We start from the raw sequence: 21,012 nt of genomic DNA on the forward strand, positions 1-21,012 counted from the left end.
CATGTTATCCCCCGTGCACACCCCCCCGTTATGAGGCCCTGTCCCCGTGTTATCGCCCGCGTTCACCCCCGTTATGAGGCCCTGGCCCCATGTTATCCCCCGTTATGAGGCCCTGGCCCCATGTTATCCCTCGTGCTCACCCCCGTTATGAGGCCCTGGCCCCGTGTTATCCCCAGTGCACCCCCCCGTTATGAGACCTTGGCCCCGTGTTATCCACCTTGCACATCCCCGTTATGAGGCCCCCGCCCCGTGTTATCTGCCGTGCGCACCCCGTTATGAGGCCCCCGGCCCCGTGTTATCCCCCGTGCACACCCCGTTATGAGGCCACCGCCCCGTGTTATCCCCCGTGCACACCCCGTTATGAGGCCACCGCCCCGTGTTATCCCCCGTGCACACCCCGTTATGAGGCCCTGTCCCCGTGTTATCCCCCGCACCCACCTCCGTTATGAGGCCCCGACCCCGTGTTATCCCATTATGAGGCCCCCGCCCCGTGTTATCCCCTGTGCACACACCCTGTTATGAGGCCCCCGCCCCGTATTATCCCCCATGCACACCCCCTTATGAGGCCCTGGCCCCGTGTTATCCCCCGTGCACACTCCCTGTTATGAGGCCCCCTGCCCCGTGTTATCCCCCGTGCACACCCCGTTATGAGGCCCCCGCCCCGTGTTATCCCCCGTGCACACCCCGTTATGAGGCCCTGTCCCCGTGTTATCCCCCGTGCACACCCCGTTATGAGGCCCCCGTCCCGTGTTATCCCCCGTGCACACCCCGTTATGAGGCCCTGTCCCCGTGTTATCCCCAGTGCAAACCCCGTTATGAGGTCCCCGCCCCGTGTTATCCCCCGTGCACACTCCCTGTTATGAGGCCCCGGCCCCATGTTATCCCCCGCGCCCACCCCTGTTATGAGGCCCTGGCCCCGTGTTATTCCCCGAGCACACACCCCGTTATGAGGCCCTGTCCCCGTGTTATCCCCCGTTATGAGGCCCTGGCCCCGTGTTATCCCCCGTGCACACCCCGTTATGAGGCCCCCGCCCCGTGTTATCCCCAGTGCACACCCCGTTATGAGGCCCTGGCCCCGTGTTGTCCCCTGTGCACACTGCCTGTTATGAGGCCCTGCCCCGTGTTATCCCCCGTGCACACCCCGTTATGAGGCCCCGGCCCCGTGTTATCCCCCGTGCACACCCCCGTTATGAGGCCCCCGCCCCGTGTTATCCCCCATGCACACCCCGTTATGAGGCCCCCGCCCCGTGTTATACCCCGTGCACACCCCGTTATGAGGCCCTGTCCCCGTGTTATCCCCCGTGCACACACACCCGTTATGAGGCCTTGGCCCCGTGTTATCCCCCGTGCACACCCCATTATGAGGCCCTGGCCCCGTGTTATCCCCCGTGCACACCCCGTTATGAGGCCCCCGCCCCGTGTTATACCCCGTTATGAGGCCCTGTCCCTGTGTTATCCCCCGTGCACACCCCGTTATGAGGCCCTGGCCCCGTGTTATCCCCCGTGCACACCCCGTTATGAGGCCCTGGCCCCGGGTTATCCCCCGTGCACACACACCCGTTATAAGGCCTTGGCCCCGTGTTATCCCCCGTGCACACCCCATTATGAGGCCCTGGCCCCGTGTTATCCCCCGTGCACACCCCGTTATGAGGCCCCCGCCCCGTGTTATCCCCCGTGCACACCCCGTTATGAGGCCCTGTCCCCGTGTTATCCCCCGTGCACACCCCGTTATGAGGCCCCCGCCCCGTGTTATCCCCCTTGCACACCCCGATATGAGGCCGTCCCCGTGTTATCCCCCGTGCACACCCCGTTATGAGGCCCTGGCCCACGTGTTATCCCAGTGCACACCCCCTGTTATGAGGCCCTGTCCCCGTGTTATCCCCCATGCACACCCCGTTATGAGGCCCCCGCCCCGTGTTATCCCCCGTGCACACCCCGTTATAAGGCCCCCGCCCCGTGTTATACCCCGTGCACACCCCGTTATGAGGCCCTGTCCCCGTGTTATCCCCCGTGCACACCCCGTTATGAGGCCCCCGCCCCGTATTATCCCCCGTGCACACCCCGTTATAAGGCCCTGGCCCCGTGTTATCCCCTGTGCACACCCCCATTATGAGGCCCCCGCCCCGTGTTATCCCCCCGTTATGAGGCCCTGTCCCCGTGTTCTCCCCCGTGCACACCCCGTTATGAGGCCCTGGCCCCGTGTTATCCCCCGTGCACACACCGTTATGAGGCCCCCGCTCCATGTTATCCCCCGTGCACACCCCGTTATGAGGCCCTGGCCCTGTGTTATCCCCCGCGCTCACCCCCGTTATGAGGCCCTGACCCCATGTTATCCCCCGCGCCCACCCCCATTATGAGGCCCTGGGCCCGTGTTATCCCCCGGGCTCACCCCCGTTGAGGCCCTGGCCCTGTGTTATCCCCCGCGCCCACCCCCATTATGAGGACCTGGCCCCATGTTATACCCCGTTATGAGGCCCCGGCCCCGTGTTATCCCCCGTGCACACCCCCGCTATGAGGCCCCGGCCCCGTGTTATCCCCCGTGCACACCCCGTTATGAGGCCCTGTCCCCGTGTTATCCCCCGTGCTCACCCCCGTTATGAGGCCCTGTCCCCGTGTTATCCCCCGTGCACACCCCTGCTATGAGGCCCCGGCCCCGTGTTATCCCCCGTGCACACCCCGTTATGAGGCCCTGGCCCCGTGTTATCCCCCGTGCACACCCCGTTATGAGGCCCTGTCCCCGTGTTATCCCCCGTGCTCACCCCCGTTATGAGGCCCTGTCCCCGTGTTATCCCCCGTGCACACCCCTGCTATGAGGCCCCGGCCCCGTGTTATCCCCCGTGCACACCCCGTTATGAGGCCCTGTCCCCGTGTTATCCCCCGTGCACACCCCCGCTATGAGGCCCCGGCCCCGTGTTATCCCCCGTGCACACCCCCCCGTTATGAGGCCCTGGCCCCGGGTTATCCCCCGTGCACACCCCCGCTATGAGGCCCTGGCCCCGTGTTATCCCGGTATGAGGCCCCCGCCCCGTGTTATCCCCCGTGCACACACCCCCGTTATGAGGCCCCCGCCCCGTGTTATCCCCCCGTTATGAGGCCCTGGCCCCGTGTTAGAGTCCCGGCCCCTCGGCCTGTTGCATCAGCCTGCAGAGCGCGGCCCGTGAAGGGTTAAGAGCAGGCGGCTCCTGACTTCATTTCCTGGCCCCGCTCCTGCTTCCTGGCGCAGGGACCGAGCGAGAAGGGCGGAGGAGAAAGGGAGAGAGAACGAAGGGAAAGAATAGAGGAGCAGCAGCCAATCGGCCCGCACCGAGCGCCCTCTACCTCAGCCCCGGCTCCTCCCAGCCCGCCGCTCTCTCTGTCCCCTCACCACCACACTCACATAACTCCAGGCCACAACCATGTCAGCCGGACACCACCATAGCCAGAGCCGGGCCATCCCCACCAGGACCATCCCTATCAGCGACTCCTCTCAGCTACCTCATGACTACTGCACCACCCCCGGGGGCACCCTCTTCTCCACCACCCCTGGAGGTAAGCCGCGGCCTGCACGCCTCCCAGCCCCCCGCTCCTCTGCAGGCCGTGCACATGTCGTGCGGGGAGGAAGGGCGTGCGGCGTGCACCGAGCTCTTCGTGTAATGGAAGCCGCCGGTCTGCAGAGCACATGGCGGGGGCACATGTCAGCCCGCCCGCCCGCCCGCAGCTGCCCACCGTGCCCGCTCACTGCAGCACACGGGAGGCGCCGGCCCGGGCGCTGCTGTCACTGTAAGACCAGGTTGTTTGCATAGCCCCGGGTGATGAGGCACGAGGTGAGATGGGGTCACAGCTGGGGCCCATACACAGCCCCGAGGGCCACAGCAGGCCGCCATAGTATGAAGGGGCGTCATATCACACGTGACAGGGTGCCATCCCAGGGCTCTCACACTGCTTCTCTGTATACCACCTCATGGCTAATGCACGTGTATGCCAGTCTGTACCTGGCACAGTGGGCCTGCTTATTATCAACCCACATGGTGCCCACTGATCTAATGTGCCTGTGTTTACTGCTCTGCAGCGCCCCCTGAGGTGAAAACATCACACAGCGCCCACTGAACCCAGTGTCCTGGCTGTAATGCTCTGCTCCCTATTCTGTGCATGCCCAGCTTGCTGTTGCAGAACTACAAATCCCATCATTGCCTGTGGTTGTAAGGGCATAAGGGGAAATTGTGGTTTTGGAACGGATGGAGACTGCATGTTGGGGAATACTGGTATAATATATGGCTGTGCCGGCTCCACAACTAGGTGTAATAAGGTAGATAGGGCAGGTCACAGTGCTCGTCCACATGGTTGCTGCCATCTTGTTTGTCACAGTGGTGGTGGCAGCACATGCCTGGCTTCTCACCACATATCCGCTGTCCATGGAGAGTAATGGTGGAATAGGGCGAGTGTTAGAAAAAGGTATTTTAATAAATGCTCTGTAACTCTGAGATTGGAAAACACCTTGAAGTCTTCCTTTTTTTTTTTTTAGTATTTCTTGCACACGTCACAGGGATATATTCCAGTTTTATGATGCAAGTTACTCAAGTGTTAACTTTTTGTTGTGCAACAACTCCAGTCCAAAGGAGTACATGGACTGGGGTGCGAGCTGTATGTGACAGGCATGTGACAGCTGGTGTGTGCACATATGTGTAGCTGTGAATTAATTCCCTGCCGCCACCTACAGCTGCTATAAATGTATCTATCTGAGCAAAACATGTTTATTACATGTCCGTAGTCTGCCTAGGGGCATGGGAAAAGTATCTGTCTCCAGCACATGGCCGTGTTACATTGCACTCAGTGCGGCATTTCGCTTGTTTGTATATAACATTGCTGGGCAGGCCACATGTGCCCAGGTTTTGCCAGTTATGTGCAGAGTCTTGTCGTGCCCTGGAGAACACTCGAAATTGTAAACAAGGTTGGGGAAGCCAGTCCTGCCCTATGGCTGTTGCACAATAGTGCAGAAAAAAGTGAAGGGGAGGTGACTAGAGGGGGTGGCATGACTGCAGAAGTTATCTAATAAACAGCTCGCTGCCGTGTAGGAAACATAAGGCATGCTTGTTCCTAAGTGATGTGTGACTTGAGACCAGGGCTCAGCCTTGTTTTCTTAGAATACATGGTAGTTCTAGTACAAAGTCATTACATTCTTGGCCTCTAGAGCTAAGCCCCCTCCTTCCCCCCCCTGAGCAGGGTTATTGGCATGGCCTCTACGCTCTAGGAATGCTGCAAGCTGTGACTATTCCTTATAGAAGCAAAGCAAAAACAAACTTGTGTTGCTGTTTTCTATTAGATGAGATCAGTACGCTTGTGTTTATGGACAGTATTAGAGACCTGCTGGTAACGGATAAGGTGATTGGCAAATGGCGGCTGCCTCGCTTCTGTGCCTCAGCTCACCATTCTGTATGTTGACTTACTGTATGCAGACTGATGAAGTTCAAACCTTCTTTAAAGATTGTGCTTAGCTGCACTACTACAAACACAAGAGAATTCAGGATGAGTAAGATGTATATAATTTATTTATTTTTTTCATACCTCTATTTGTATAATTATGGTCTCTGGGTTAGAAAGTGGGATTTTTAAAGGTTGTGGTGACAAAGGAGCTTCCTGTAATGGTTATTACTGCATTGCCCTTTCCCTGCTTTCATTTAGAAGGGGGCCAATTTAGGCTATGAACAGGATTGTCATAAACAGTAATACCTCTGTTCTCTAACGCAATCAGTTCTGGAAGGCCGTTCCAGGAATGTGCTGAATGTTACCATAGGGAACAATGTGAATGTGTTAAATAGTTTTTAACACTGGGTCAGGTGTAAGGGTTAAGTGGTGATGCTATAGCTTCACTACTTACCAACTTCGGATTATGACTGGAATCCCCCCCCCCCCCTTTGTAGTGGTGCACCATTACTTGCTGCAGTGGAGTGGGAATTCCCGCCATAATAATGAAATCCCTGCTCTAAACCAGTGGGGGGCAGCCAGAGAGGGGCTCGCCGACTGGTAATTTATATTGACCCCAATCTCCTACACAGTGATGTCCTCCCTCTCCAGGCGGCAGCACGCAGCTGCATGGGATGCGTGCCCGGCTGCCTAGGGAGGGAGGACATCACTCTGCCCAGAGCTTGGATCACCCCAATACAGTCAGCATCCCCCTTCATACTACTGGCAGTCCAGCAGTCTTGTGCAGGAGGAGAATGACAGCAGCCCTGGGTATACCTGCACAGTGTCGTCCTCCCTCTCCGGGGAGCCGGTGTGTCTCCTGTGCAGCTGAGTGTGCCAGCCGCCTGGAGAGGGAGGAGGTCTCCTTGCAGGAGCTCCAGCTCCGCTCTCATTCTCCTCCTGCACGAGACTGCTGGACTGCCAGTAGTATGAAGGGGATGTTTGTGTATTGGGGGTGACCCGAGCTCTGTGCACAGTTGAGCGCGCAGGTCAGCTGGAGAGGGAGGACATCACTGTGCAGGAGCTGTGGGTCACCAGAAATGCCCGGCGGGGAGCACCTCTGTGGCTGCCGCCCACCGGTTTAGAGCTGGGATTCCTGTCATTATGATGGGAATCCCCGCTGCTGTGAGCCTTGGTGCCCAAACACCTCAATACCTCTCAGCTTAACTATAGTTCCTGACAGTTATCTCCTCTGATTTTGTTCGACCACTGAACTCGCTGTATATTGCTTTTCTTGCCGATCTAGCTGTATATTGGAAGCACTTGTGTTGCATACAGCTAATGGGTTACATGTGATGTAAATAGGCCGTGATAAATTCCTTTCACCACTGAATTAGTGTCATTCAGACATGTACAATGTCTTGCAAATAACTTAGTACATGAGCCTGGATAACCCCTCTCACTTCAGGTTAACTTACAGCTACTGATGGATAAAGGGGAGCTCAAGGTACTTGTGGCATCTGGTAGGCAGCGTGTTGTTCCCCATCTTGTAAAAATGTGACCTCTTCAGTGGTGATGACTGAAAACTTCAGGGGATGTTTAGATGTTGCAAATACACTACAGATTTTCCATTGAGACTTGTGGGTGGAAAATCTGCAGCGTTTTACAGTAGCGGCCAAAATGGGTGAGATTGTAACAAATCATATCCATGTGCTGCGAAAAAAGTGCTCTGTAATACAGCATGCCAGGTCATTTTGTGGATACATTGTTAGATCTGTTGCAGGTTTTCTCCTTTAATTCATTTGGTGGAAGTCATAATACCCAATAAAATCCCCTCTCCCAGTGTTACCAGTGTGGTCACGTGGTCCTTTTTAAAGGGAACCAATCACTTAACGCATGTAAAGCTATGGGAATGTGCTGTAGCAGCACCCAGCACACTTCCCAAACATGCTTTTATACCCCCCATCCCTGCAATGTACAAGCCAAAAACGTACTTTATAAACTCGGCGCCCTGTATGTAAATTACCCCCAAGTAGTCCTCTGGGCGGGGAGCTGCGGGCAAGTAGTCACGGTCCCTGGGCGTTCTGCAGTGCTAATCACGCCCCTCTGGGCATGATTAGCCTGCATAATTGTGGCGGCGTCATCGGAGGCGCGCTGTCTCTAACGTTAGCACGCCTACGTTCTTGCTGTGCCGCTCATGCGCAGTACAGCGGGTCCGGTCTGCGCCGTACTGCGCAGGTGCAAAGTAGCCTCGAACTCCTTGCCGGATCTCCAGCAATGAGTTTGAGGCTTTCTGCACGTGCGCAGTACGGCGCAGACCGGACCCGCTGTACTGCACATGAGCGGCACAGCAAGAACGTAGGCGTGCTAACGTTAGAGACAGCGCGCCTCCGATGACGCCGCCACAATTATGCAGGCTAATCACGCCCAGAGGGGCGTGATTAGCACTGCAGAACTCCCAGGGACCGTGACTACTTGCCCGCAGCTCCCCGCCCAGAGGACTACTTGGGGGTAATTTACATACAGGGCGCCGAGTTTATAAAGTACGTTTTTGGCTTGTACATTGCAGGGATGGGGGGTATAAAAGCATGTTTGGGAAGTGTGCTGGGTGCTGCTACAGCACATTCCCATAGCTTTACATGCGTTTTTTAAGTGATTGGTTCCCTTTAAGGTGAAAAATGAGCCTCATCTTTCTCCTTAGTGCTGTCTTTCAGTTTCACAGAAGGTGTTCCAAAAAGAATGCATAGGTGACAAATGTCTTTATTTCTGGGGAAAAAAAAGTTCACTGGGAGTCTAGTAAGAGAGAGGAAAAAAAATAAATAAATGTGCCAAAAAAAAAAGATATAGCTTTTTGTCTTCTCTCCATTCAAGTGATTTTTATTTTATTTTATTTTTTTTGTTCAGTGTCATCATGCTCTAGTTGTTGCGATTTACCCCACCCCCGCACACGGTGGCATTTCTCTTCCAATGGAAAAAGATGAGTGTTTATATTTTTTCATCGCGTTCTTCATTCAGGTGTGGGGGGGGGGGGGACTCACAATACTAATACAAACTACATTGTGGAGAACAGAATAAAATGTGCAGTTCTTGGTGGCTTTTTTTTTTTTTTTTTTTTTTTTTTTTTTTCAGGTAGGGAATAAGGTACAATAAGTGTCTGCAGTTAGTCGTAGAAATGAATTCACTAGAGAAAGCAAGGGGTACCATATGCCAGTTCCCAGGCTGGAGCATTGGCTTTACATAGTTGATAGATACTACAAGAAGTAGACATAGTAGAACAAGCTGAACAGTAGACATAGCAGAACAAGAACAGCAATAGTAGAACAAGCTGAACAGTAGACATAGCAGAACAAGAACAGCAATAGTAGAACAAGCTGAACAGTAGACATAGCAGAACAAGAACAGCAATAGTAGAACAAGCTGAATTTTGACACATTGCACCATTCTGGCATTTATCCCAGGTGGTTTTCAATTGTCTAATACTAAGGGATGCTCCAGTTATAAATGTATATGACTTTTCCAAACCTCTGTCTACAGTTTGTAAATTAACCTCACCTTACAAGAGGCCAGTGATCAGCAGGTACTACAGGGAATTCCAGATATTATGACCCCAGATGAGTCTCATAGAAGTAGACTTTGATGGTCACCGTGGCCCAGATTAATCCTCCCAAACCCAAAACTGTTTTTGCCCATAATCAAAAATTGCTCAATTTTACCAGAGCTGCTAAAGACAAATAAGAACCGTTTAAAGGCGTTTACACAGATTTGACAGATTTTTGAAGCCAAAGCCGGGAATGTTTTTGATAAGAGGAGAAATCTCAGTTTTTCCTTTGACCTGTTCTGTTTATAGTCTGTTCCTGGCTTTGGCTTCAAAGATGCGTAAACGCACCATTAGCGATAATTTTATTGGCCACACAAAAGATGCGATCAGCCAACAAATCATTGCTTTTTTTGTTTGTTCGCTGTTTGCTGGCCTTTTTATGTGGGGCTATTATGAGGATGAGCTTTTCTACAAACACTAATTCACCCGATAATCGGCCTGTGTTAAAGGGCATTTAGATGAACCGTGGTTGCTGTGGACATACAGGCCGTTTTGGTTTCAGACGGGCTAATAAGCGTGGGCCAATGTTGGTTTTGCATATTTCATGCACTTCCTTCTGCAGACAAGAAAATCGTAGTTATGATTTGAGTATTTGTATATTTCTAATAGACATGTTTACACAGTATGAACCCAGGCTTAGGATGCTCCTACATGCAGTGCTAGCAGCTGTGGACAGCCGTTGTAACTGTCTGATAATTGTGGGACACACCTGGACTTGCCAGTTTCAAATGGTAAGTGGGCATTTACACATTCCATGAATACACTCTGTGCACAGAAGATGTGCTATGGACTGGGTTCACTGACCTCCCGGCATCACGTATCCTTATGATGCGGGGAGTTCAAAATTGGTTTAAAGTGTCACTGTTGTGTTTTTTTTTTTTTTTAAATGCAGAAATCAATAGTCCAGATGGTTTTTGAGAAACTTTTGTAGTTGGGTTACTAGGCAAATATGCCATTATCTGCATTCAAAAAGACTTTACCCAGGTCCCCCCTCCCTTCCTCTCTCATCCACTGCTCATTATCAGGAAATCTTGACTCTTTCAAGCCCTGTGTAACCTATGGAGAGGCGAGGGGGGGGGGGGAAGATTATTCGCCAGCAGAGAGCAAAGAACAAAGAAACTACACAGCGGGACCTGTGTGAAAGCCGGTATTCAGAGGTCAGAGAGGTCAGTGCTGCCACATATTGACTGACAACTTTTCCCCGACCACCCTCCTCTAATAGGGCCAGTGTCCTATTAGAATGTTGCTCATTATATGGTTTGAGCAAAACTTCAAAAATTCATATCAAAACTCAATTCTAAATTGTTCTAAGATTTTTTTTTTTTTTTTAAAGCTGGTGTCGGTGCATTTTTTCTGACTCCAGCCAAAACTAGCTCCGACTGTGACTTCATGACTCCGACTCCACAGCCCTGCTTCAAACTGCTTTTTCATGATAAAAATGCATTTTTTGGCTAATAAACCCTATTACAAAGTGTCTTAATCGCCTGTACTATTGATTTCTGCAAAAAATAAAAAAATTAAACGATGACACTTTAAATATTTGCAGTACTGTACTGACACATCCATGCAGCTGACAGTACAGTACCACGAAGATTTAAACAGTTTCAGAGCTCTAGGCATCATAATGATACATGATGCCGAGAGGTATGAACTCTGTTGCACATTGTCTGTATTAATGGGCCACGCATGGAACGTGTAAATAAGGCTTACGTTCAGATGCTGTCTAGTAATTAAAGTGACTGTACCCCCAGGCCCAGGCTGAAGCACTGGAGGCGGGCCGACCCACCCTTAGTGGGAGGAAACCCCAGCCCCTTCATGATAGGGTTCCATTAATTCTAATGGAGTCATGTAGGGGCGGGGGTTTCTTCCCACTGGGGTTGGGTCGGCCCGCCTCCAGTGCTTCAGCCTGGGCCTGGTGGTACAGTCACTTTAAGTGTTGTAAGAGCCATGGCTGCTGGTGCTGCATGTAACAGCAGCCTTGGGGTACACTAACATGTACATAATTGGCTGCGGAACATCCACTACTGATTTTGCTAATCATTAAAGGGGTTATCCAGCACTACAAAAACATGGCCACTTTTCCCCCTACTGTTGTCTCCAGTTCTGGTGCGGTTTGCAATTAAGCTCCATTTACTTCAATGGAACTGCGTTTCAAAACCCCACCCAAACTGGAGACAACAGTAGGGGAAAAGTGGCCATGTTTTTGTAGCGCTGGATAATCCCTTTAACCTAAAGTGGTTATCTTGGATTTGAAAAAGCACAGCTTTTTTTTTTTTTTTTTTTTTTCTCCTTTAACAGTGCCACAGCTGTCTCCAGGTTGTGTGTGGTATTGCAGTTCAACCCTGTGCACTTGAATACTACTAAGCTTCAAAACCACACCCAAACAGAAGAAGAGCGGTGCTGTTTCTGGAAAAAAGCACCGTGTTTTTCTAAGCCTTGATAAGCCTTGAAATGCGTCTGCGGCAAATCTGCAGTAGCGGAGGACCAAGGGTATGTGCACGCTACAGAATTTGAGTCCAAACGGCGGTCTCAGTTCTTTCAACGGACCGTGGATTGAGCTTCGGACATCATTGAGTCTATGGGACAGGCGGAACATCAAGCGGAGGCCGCTGTGCGGACTCCGCATGAAATTTCCACCCAGATTCCATAGTGTGCACATACCCTTACAGAAATGAAAGCTGGGCTGTGATTGTGTGTTTGATATAGGTGACAAAGAATCCTACTGCAAGACAGCACAATAAATCTCCCTCAGGGTAGCAAGATGTATGTGTGATTGTACCCTGATAGTACTATTGGGTTCCTGCTGGTGCCCGCCGCAGGATGACTGCTCTCCTTTATACCATAATGGCTCCTCAGAGGTGCCGAACAGCAGTCCTGGTGCAGATTTACCCTGACTACCTCTGTAATGTCATCCATTTTGGTGAGGTTTCAGTAGGAAAATGGCTGGTTGAATCTGTGCATTGTGAGGCCTTATGCACAGGCAGCATATAGGACACGAAAGCTGTAGGGAAATCTGCATGTAACACCTTTACATAACAATATTGAAAGTGATGGCAAATCAGGAAGGAAAGAATCTTTTCCAGCATATACCACATATCAACACGGAAGCCTCCATAACCACCCTGGTGTGTGTGTGTGTATATATATACATGTAATTTATTTATGCTGTCTATTCTCTGTGCACATGGTGTGATACGGCTTTGTATAGCACACTCCTTTCTGCAGCTTGAAGGTTTTATATTAAAATGTATTAAAGAGCAAAGCAAATATTTTGATGGGTCACAAAGACAAACTTGGTAATGTATTTGTATTACTTGGCAGACAGCCAAACTTTGGCTCTTGCCTTTGCTGTCATATGGTATATATGTAATACTTTGATAAACACTTAGGTGTTTGTTTTGCCTGATTCAATCACTTGAGGAAGCTAGCTTGTAATGCCATTGAGAATGCTGTTCTAGTAAGTAATGGCTCGACATATGGATGTGACCTCATGCTCATAGTCAAGCACAATGCTAATAAGGGTAAAACATTACACTTAGTATATAAAAGACGAGACTTGGGTATGCATAATTCAGAATAGAATAAACACTCTAGATAGTTTGGGTTTCTCAAAGAGCCTATTCCAAGACTGTCTAATCAGAGAGATCACCTTTCAAAATGTGACTGCTCCTAGCAAACAGCTGATTTTGCTGGGGGAATCGACGGCCAGCCAGACATCTCCAATATGTAGTATTACATGACAGCTATTTACTGTCCAGACATTTCCACCCAGTCCCTGTGCACAACAGTAACAAGTGACACGGGAAACAAGTTCATGTAGCACACGTATCATTCTTTATTATGGTATGCAAAAATAGTCAAATGTAAGTGTTCCTATAATACAATATTTTAATGTAGACAAGAGAAATCAAAGCCTCTTTTCTTTTGTGTGTCCTATATACACTTTTTTTTTCCTTTTACGTGAATGGCCTTTTATGTAATTCAAGGACAGCTTGAATAACAAGGACTAAAGATAAGTGCAACTCAAGCATACTCCGGTCCGATCATTGGTCATTTGAATATCGATGTCCGATGCAGCCTTAGGGTTTCCGGAAAAACATGAAACTTCAGCCATCGGTATTCAAAATGATCGGCCTTGAGCATGCCTGAGTTGTGCTCGTCCCATAGGGTATGTGCACACTATGGAATATGCGCATAGACTTCGAGCAAATTCCGCCGCTTGAACTTCCACCTGTCTCACAGACATGATATTCTCCAACGTGGCGGAATCCTTCCATAATGTTATATATCAGTCATGTCAAACTCTGGCCTTCGGGCCAAATCTGGCTTGTGGTGCCATTATTTTTGGCCCACCACACTTTTCTATTATTAAATGGCATCCTGACATGAAGCAGATTATAATATGGGTGGTCCGGATGGCTGCTCAGACCGCCTATATTATAATCTCGTAAAACTATATAAAACTATTGGGGACTCTGTACCCACAATCTGCCCCCTTCCCCCCCCCCCCCCCCCCCCCAACTACTTGTACCTTCCAATAGCTGCTTTTAATCCGAGATCTGTCCTGCGGTCCGTTTTGCAGGTGATGCAGTTATTGTACTAAGAAACAACTTTTAAACTGGCAGCCCTGTGCCCAATGGCCGTGTCCTAGAGTGTCTATGCATTAGGCTGGCACCACCCTCTCTGTCCCTCCTGCCTGCCCTCATCATAATTAGGAATACTCCAGGCAGATTTTCTACTATTTATCAGCTGTGAGAACACGGCACATGGGCTGGATCATTAAGGCACCTGTGCAGTTTTTAATGCAGAGGAATAGGAAATATCCTGTCAGTGGCATTCCAAATGATGAAGAGGGTGGGAAGGAGAGACTGAGGGGTGGTGCAAGGTTAGGGCACAGATATTGTAGGCCACGGCCGTTGGGCACAGGGCTGCAAGTTTAAAGTTATTTTTTAGGACAATAACTGCATCACCTGCTGAACGGACCCCAGGACAGATCTTGGAGTAAAAGCAGCTATATGAAGGTACAAGTGGTTTGGGGGGGGGGGGGGGGGGGTCAGACTGTGGGTACAGTCACTTTAAGGTTGGCCTGCGACTTTGTCCAATTTTATTAAATTTTGGCCGCCTGTGTATTTTGAGTTTGACACCCCTGTTATATATGGATGCAGTTGTCTTCACTCATCAGCCATCTTTCACTATTGAATTTTATTTATTTTCTCCTCATCTTAAAGTTGTAACACTTTCATTTTTCACTTTCATCTACAGAGCTATAATAATGCCTTGTTCTTTGAGGGACCAGTTGTACTTTCTAAGGCTCGGTTCACATTTCCATCTATTTTCCGCAATTCTAATCCATTTTACAATAAGAGAAAAAGAAATAAACCAGTCCATCTAAACATTGTTTTAAATGGGAATGTATTTGGATAGGTGGAAAGCCTCCTTGTTCTTACTCCCCCTTCCATCCCTCTCTGCTGTCAAGTTGGTTCAGGTGTTACTCCAGACTGCAGAAGTTCAGAGCTTGGGCCTCTTTAAAGGGGTTATCCAGCGCTACAAAAACATGACCACTTTTCCCCTACTGTTGTCTCCAGTTTGGGGTTTTGAAACTCTGGTTTTGAAACTCTGTTCCATTGAAGTATATGGAGCTTAATTGCAAACCACACCTGAACTGGAGACAACAGTAGGGGGAAAAGTGGCCATGTTTTTGTAGTGCTGGATAATCCCTTTAACGCTTCACACAGAAAAACATTTTGTACATTCTGGAAGCACAGACTGATGTATGAAAGGTACCATGTCTTGTTGACCTAACTTCTATTTAACAGTGTCAACAGTTTGGATGGTGAGTTGCAGCTGACATATTTCCTTCAAAATCTAAATGTTTTTTTTTTTTTCATTGAAGCAAAGATGAGAACAGTTCAAAACAATTACCCTCAGTCTTACATTAGCTCTGTGATCCGCATGGGAAGCAGCCTCTGTTAAACTAACCCCCAGTAGTCTCCACCTGAGTTGCATAATTTTCTTATTTGATTAAAAAAATGATTAGTTATTTAAATTATTAAATATTGGTATACATCTGTCCCCTCATTATGCATTAAAATAACTACATTAGCACCTATTGGCCTAGATTGTTAGAATTGAGCAGAATATGGTTCCTCCATATATTGTGCACATCCCAAAAATTTCAATATACGCTCATTGTTAAAATCAGTGTTTAGGTAGCTGGATTCCACCAATCCCTAGAGAATCAACTAAATGTAAATGAAAAAAATGGCTTCCTGATGGTTGATGTGGATTATGTGTGAATCCTAAACAAAGAGGTTCCAGATGTTGGAGAAGCACACCAGAGCGGTTCCTTTTCCTTAGCAAACTATATGCAAACTCTTGCCAGATACCATTGCTTTAATTTATTGTAGGTCTTCCTTTACAACATTGCATCATAAATGCTGCGATAACCTGTCTGTGGTGAACATGAAAAATCCATATAAGAGAATAGTCTTCTGTGGCTTCTGTTGCTTTGATTACAGTACTTTTTTTTTTTTTTTTTTTTAATTCATATTCATACACCCTGAGTCTGACCCTCCACACCTACATTTGAGGAAAACTGCAGATAGTCCAATAGTATGCGTACTAGATCTTGGAATGGATGGGGGTGTAGCAGCAAAATAAAAATGGCATTGGCAACGGGCTCAAGGCTACAAATGATAAAAAAAACATGTTGAGGTGGCAGCACAGCAGACTGTTTTCTGACCCTTCATACTATCATGTAGCCGAAGTCCAGCGCAACAAAGGAGAAAGCCGAACACTTCTGGCAGCAGCCTATCTCCTGTGTTGAGTTATAATTTTTTAAGGCCTTACTTTAAGGGCAGTGTTTATACAAAGCTAGGTGCTTTCTTGGCTGTTAACGTGTAATATCTATAAAACTCCTGATATGAGATGAATTCAGCTTTTGGCTTTGTTACCTTCTCAGTTTATAATGTTTACCTTCCATGTAACTGGTTTCTACTTCACTGGGCGCACTCCAAGCAATGTTCTCAGTGTCACAAGGTTTGGTACAAAACTTTTCCATCATGCCAAGTTATTGTTGAGACTCCTGCTCATGTGATGCTCTGCTATTTGGTTAGGACGCTGTGTGCATCTAGGATATTGCTCCTCCACGTGCGCCTCTTTGTTTAGATATTATATAGGTGGGTAAAAATTACACATCAACCAGCTGTTTATGAGAAACGAAAGTTAAGCTGTGATTGGTTGGTAACTGAGAGAAAAATTAGGCATACTTTTGTCTTTGACGGACTAATAAATCTGGGCTGTGCTGTGGTTAAATTGGGAGGAATAGCTTTCCACAGCTCTTTAATATATGGCCAACTTTAGAATGTCTGCAGATGATCGGATGTCTGCCAAAAACTGTGAGGTATCCATCCCCCGCCTCGCTTTTATGCATTAAAGCAATGTGCTGTATGTCTCCTTCTCTGGTAGCAGGGCATGGAAAGTATCTTTATTCTAGTGTACAGTCCAGTACACAGGCTATTGTGTATTTATAAGATGGGTTTTGTATGTGAAATCGGGACACGCAGAGTTGCTGATCAGAATTTGTTTTGTTCCACTTGCCGTAGAGAAAGCAACTGGACCTGTTCCAGATAAGAGCTTTGCATTTCCAAAGCCCCTTTCATGAGAGTAGGATGCCGTGTGATTCTTGAATAGTATTTTATTCCTGACATGATACTTTAGGCCAGGATTGTTACTGAGGTTGGACATGCACCTTCAGTTGTTGGACTTTTAAGGGTGCGTTCACACGTACAGGATCTGCAGCGGATTTGATGGCGCAGATTTGAAGTTGCAGATTCAATGCAAAGTAAGGGTGGTATTACACGGGCCGATGTTTACTGGGCCTATTACAAGGCCCGATAATCGTTTAACAAGGGCTGCAGGGACATAGTTACCGATGTCCTTGCAGCCCATACCTATCCAGGCTGCAGGGCTCCTCTTCCACTGTTTCTCCCAGAGTCCCGCGCGCTCCAACTTCACAGCGGCTTGTCTCAGCTGACAGGCCGCTCAGCCAATCACTGGCCGGGACCGCCGCGGCCAGTGATTGGCTGAGCGGCCTGGTCAGCTGAGACAAGGTGCTGTGAAGCTGCACCTCATGGGACCCAGGGAGAAGCACAGAGGAAGAGGAGCCCTGCAGCCTACATAGGTAATGTATTCCTCTTTTCATATCGTCGGCCGCGCACCGCTAATACACGGCGCGCGACGATTATAGGTCAGAAACTATATCAACGATCAGCCGATGACAACTATCATCGGCTGATCGTTGTCTTTATTACATGGAACGATAATAGTCCGGCTAGGGACGTTAATGTTCCGTGTAATAGTACCCTAACTCTGGGCATTCAAATCTGCACCATCAAATCTGCTGCAGGTCCTGTACGTGTGAACGCACCCTAAGGGTAGCTTCACACATACCGTAGCGCAGTGGATTTTCTGCTGTAGATCCGCAGCATCAAAACTGCTGCAGATCCGGTGTGTGTGTGTGAAGGCCCCTTAAAAGACAAAAAAATTATTTAGACTTGCATGCTCATTTTTGCATATCAGATGTGTTCCCACTGGTAAGCCACTGCCAGACCTCTGTTTACAGCTAATTTCGATTAGAACAAATGATATTGGAATGTCTGTTTCTTTTTAACTGAAATGTATTAAAGGAGAAATCAGGCGAAATTTTTTAAGTATTGTATTGCCGCCCCCCCCCCCCCCCCCCCCCCCAGAAGTTATACAAATAACCAATATACACTTATTACGGGAAATGCTTATAAAGTTTTTTTGCTTTTTTTTTTTCCCCTACTGCATCAAGGCTTCACTTCCTGGATAAAATGGTGATGTCACGACCTGACTCCCAGAGCTGTTCGGGCTGTGGCTGCTGGAGAGGATGATGGCAGGGGGACACTGAGGGACACAGGGCACTGGAGGGACACTGATCATCCCTCTGCCATCATCCTCTCCAGCAGCCACAGCCCGCACAGCTCTTGGGAGTCTGGTCGTGACATCAATATTTATCGTGCAGGGAGAAAGCACGATGTACATTTACTGTAATAAGTGTATATTGGTGATTTGTATAACTTTTAGGGGGTAATACAATACTTTAATAAAAATTTTCACCTGACTTTTCCTTTAAATATAGGACGGCTGAACACCTATCACACATTATACCAATGTCTGGTCCCACTGATATGGCAGGTGTATGGCAATCTTAACAGTTGTTGAAGCACCAATAGACCATTTCTTAATATTTCCAGCTGCATGACACATCCCGCACTTGCCTTCATACAAAAACACTGCCTTTTAGGCTGTGTTCACACTATGCATTGTTTTGATGGGTGAATTCCCATGTCTGTCAATGAGTTCACCAATCTGAACGTAAAAAGAAAAACAAGCCTGCATTATAGAACTGTAATGTTGTGATCTGCTTTTATAGTGCTACACTAATAAAATTGACGAGAAATGACTATACCTTGAGAGAATATTTCCAGCTGCTGGGACTTTGTTCTGTCCATAAAGTTCACAAGATAAAAAGTCAAAAAAAGCCATCAACCTGACAAATAACACTGACCTTTCAATAGGTTTTGTTTGATTTACGGAATCTAGTTTCATACTTGACCTCTCACCATATTTCTTCTCCAGGCACAAGAATCATCTATGATCGCAAGTTTCTCTTGGACCGTCGCAATTCCCCCCTGGCTCAAACCCCTCCCCGCCGTTTGCCAGATATTCCTGGAGTGACCAGCCCCAGTACTGTTGTCGAAGAGCCCAAAGTAGAAACAAACAATTTGAACAATCATGACAGAAAGACTACTATTGGTAAGATGTAATATTTAGTCACAGCTTTGTTGTGTTTTTTGTTTTTTTGTCAAGTTAAGAAAGTGGTCTAGGCAGGAGAGTTTTTAAAGGGAAATTAGCAACAGGTTAGAAGTCTATAACCTGGTGTACTGTTCCCCATAGTGCATGGGATGCTGAGGATGAAGGTAATTTTCTTAACTTTGTCCTCAGCACCATTTTTAGAAAATCTGCATATTGATGTGGGTGCTCTGCAGTCACGTCACTCTACCGCTAATCTCTGCATGAGCTGGATGAGTATTCATCCGTCTCCAGTTCACCAAGCCACCTCATTAGTATATTGAATAACGTACAGATTTCCAGAAAATAGCGCTGAGCATCAAGGTAAGACAAGATAAGGACCTTCATCCTCAGTGTCGCTCGGGTTATGGGGACATTACAGCACATTATACACTTCTAACCATTTTATTGCCTTTTAGGTGTATGCCCAAAGAGAGAATGATTAAAAATGACCTGGCTACTGTACCGCCACAAATATTGTAAATCTGTTCCCTCTCTGGGGTTGTGATGTTGCAGGCCAGAAAGTAGAACCTACTGTACCTGCTGCTTGGCTGGATGGGCCTGCAGTGTCATAAATCCAAAACCTGGCACACAGCAGGGAGTTGTATAATACCAGCGGCAGCATAGGAGTCAAAGTCCACTGCCCAGACAACCCATTTAAAGTGACTCTGTACCCACAATCTGACGCCCCCCAAACCACTTGTACCTTTGGATAGCTGCTTTTAAGGTCTGTCCTGGGGTCCATTCGGTAGGTGATGCAGTTATTGTTATGACACATCTTGTTGCTTTGTAATAAAATGTATATATGCCCGTCTAACCTCTTTGAATATAATGTGGGAACAGAGCCTTAAAGTGTGTCTCCTGAGTTGCTCTCCCACTCGTTCTTCAAAAGTTAGTGCAACCAACCCTGGACGGTTGGGTTACTGAGGGAACCGTATGATGCCCAGTGAGTTTCATGCACGAGTAAAATTTATTAAAGGCGTATGAATGGATCTGCGAGATCCATTCATAAGGCCTTTTCTAATTAATTTGCCAAAGCAACCCCACCACCCAGTGTGGGTTGCATGCCTCCACTCCAAAGTGAAAGTTTTGCATAAAGTGCATTGTGGAAAATTTGACAACTATGTAAGTTAAGTTTTGATGACTTTATGACTTTCTTGTATTGTCTTTAGGTGATGATGCTCAATTTGAAATGGACATCTAACCTCCTGGATGCTTGCAAGCACTCAAAATTTGCGTGTACCTGACATGGCCAATAGGATCATTAATGAAAAACGGGCAACAGCATTCTTACACGTGTAGAAAACAGTCCTTCCAGGTGCCAAAGGTCAACGCAACTAGGCTCCCTTTTTTTTTCAGTCTGATTATTTTTTTTATTTTTATTTTGTCCCCCCCCCCCATCCCCCCAAGAATAATCCCACCCCAGCTACAATAAAGTGTGGAGGTGGTGAAGGGACTTGTGACTCTGATTTGAATGGCTTGAAGTTGGCAAGTGGGAATAAATACAGTTTGCAAATTTGTACTGTAGCTTTGCAATACATGTGAACTATGGGTGGCAAAAATGAATATTGCGTTATTCACACATCCCACTTTTTTTTTTTTTTTTTTTTTTTCAAACTCCATTAAATATTACCCCTTTGGTTTGGAAGAATATCCAGGCCATAGTGGATAAGTTGCTTTGTAATGTTTTGGCTTAAATACCTGTACGGTAAATTTACAACAACAGAAATAGTCTTCTGGTAAGCAGAGAACCATAATGTCCTTTCCCGGTCACTCTTGTTTGGGTTTCTTTTTATAGGGCCACTAAAGATCTCTGCCTTTTGAAGTCTTACATTAGGCCCCCTATTAAATGCAACATGTACGCTGCCTGTTAAGGGGAGGGCATTTGTTTTGGATGATGGATTTCTCTACGTTGTCAATCCATGTCCGTTATAGGTTTGGTTGGGCTCGACTTTGCCCGTATGCAAACCATTAAGCATTCAACTTACCCCCATCATTGATTTTTTTTTTTTTTTTTTTTTAATCTAAATCTTTGTTTTGTAAATCAAGAAGTCTGCTGTGGGTATGTGGAGGCTTAACTTCCTTTCTCAGGATTAAGGGTAATTTTACATTGCTAAAATCTCTACAATATTATGCCCCATAACCTGTGTACTTCTTGA

General features: G+C 47.7%; 1 protein-coding gene across 1 annotated transcript; it reads left to right on the plus strand.

The window, feature by feature from the left end:
* The first annotated feature begins 3,225 nt into the window (after positions 1–3,225).
* Positions 3,226–20,537, plus strand: EIF4EBP2 (eukaryotic translation initiation factor 4E binding protein 2). The gene is made up of 3 exons (XM_069980553.1): positions 3,226–3,528; positions 18,641–18,817; positions 20,026–20,537. The coding sequence occupies exons 1-3, from the start codon at positions 3,396–3,398 to the stop codon at positions 20,055–20,057; spliced, it is 342 nt and encodes a 113-aa protein (XP_069836654.1). The 5' UTR covers positions 3,226–3,395; the 3' UTR covers positions 20,058–20,537.
* Positions 20,538–21,012: the final 475 nt, after the last annotated feature.

Source organism: Dendropsophus ebraccatus, chromosome 8 (assembly GCF_027789765.1).
Source record: "Dendropsophus ebraccatus isolate aDenEbr1 chromosome 8, aDenEbr1.pat, whole genome shotgun sequence".
NCBI classification, from domain to species: Eukaryota; Metazoa; Chordata; class Amphibia; order Anura; family Hylidae; genus Dendropsophus; species Dendropsophus ebraccatus.

What these genes read in the sequence shown, in the direction of transcription:
- EIF4EBP2 (XM_069980553.1), top strand. Translation starts at nt 3,396, where the DNA reads ATGTCAGCCGGACACCACCATAGCCAGAGCCGGGCCATCCCCACCAGG. An exon ending in CTTCTCCACCACCCCTGGAG is followed by an intron (nt 3,529 to 18,640) that starts GTAAGCCGCGGC and finishes TTTCTTCTCCAG; the next exon opens with GCACAAGAATCATCTATGAT. An exon ending in TGACAGAAAGACTACTATTG is followed by an intron (nt 18,818 to 20,025) that starts GTAAGATGTAAT and finishes TATTGTCTTTAG; the next exon opens with GTGATGATGCTCAATTTGAA.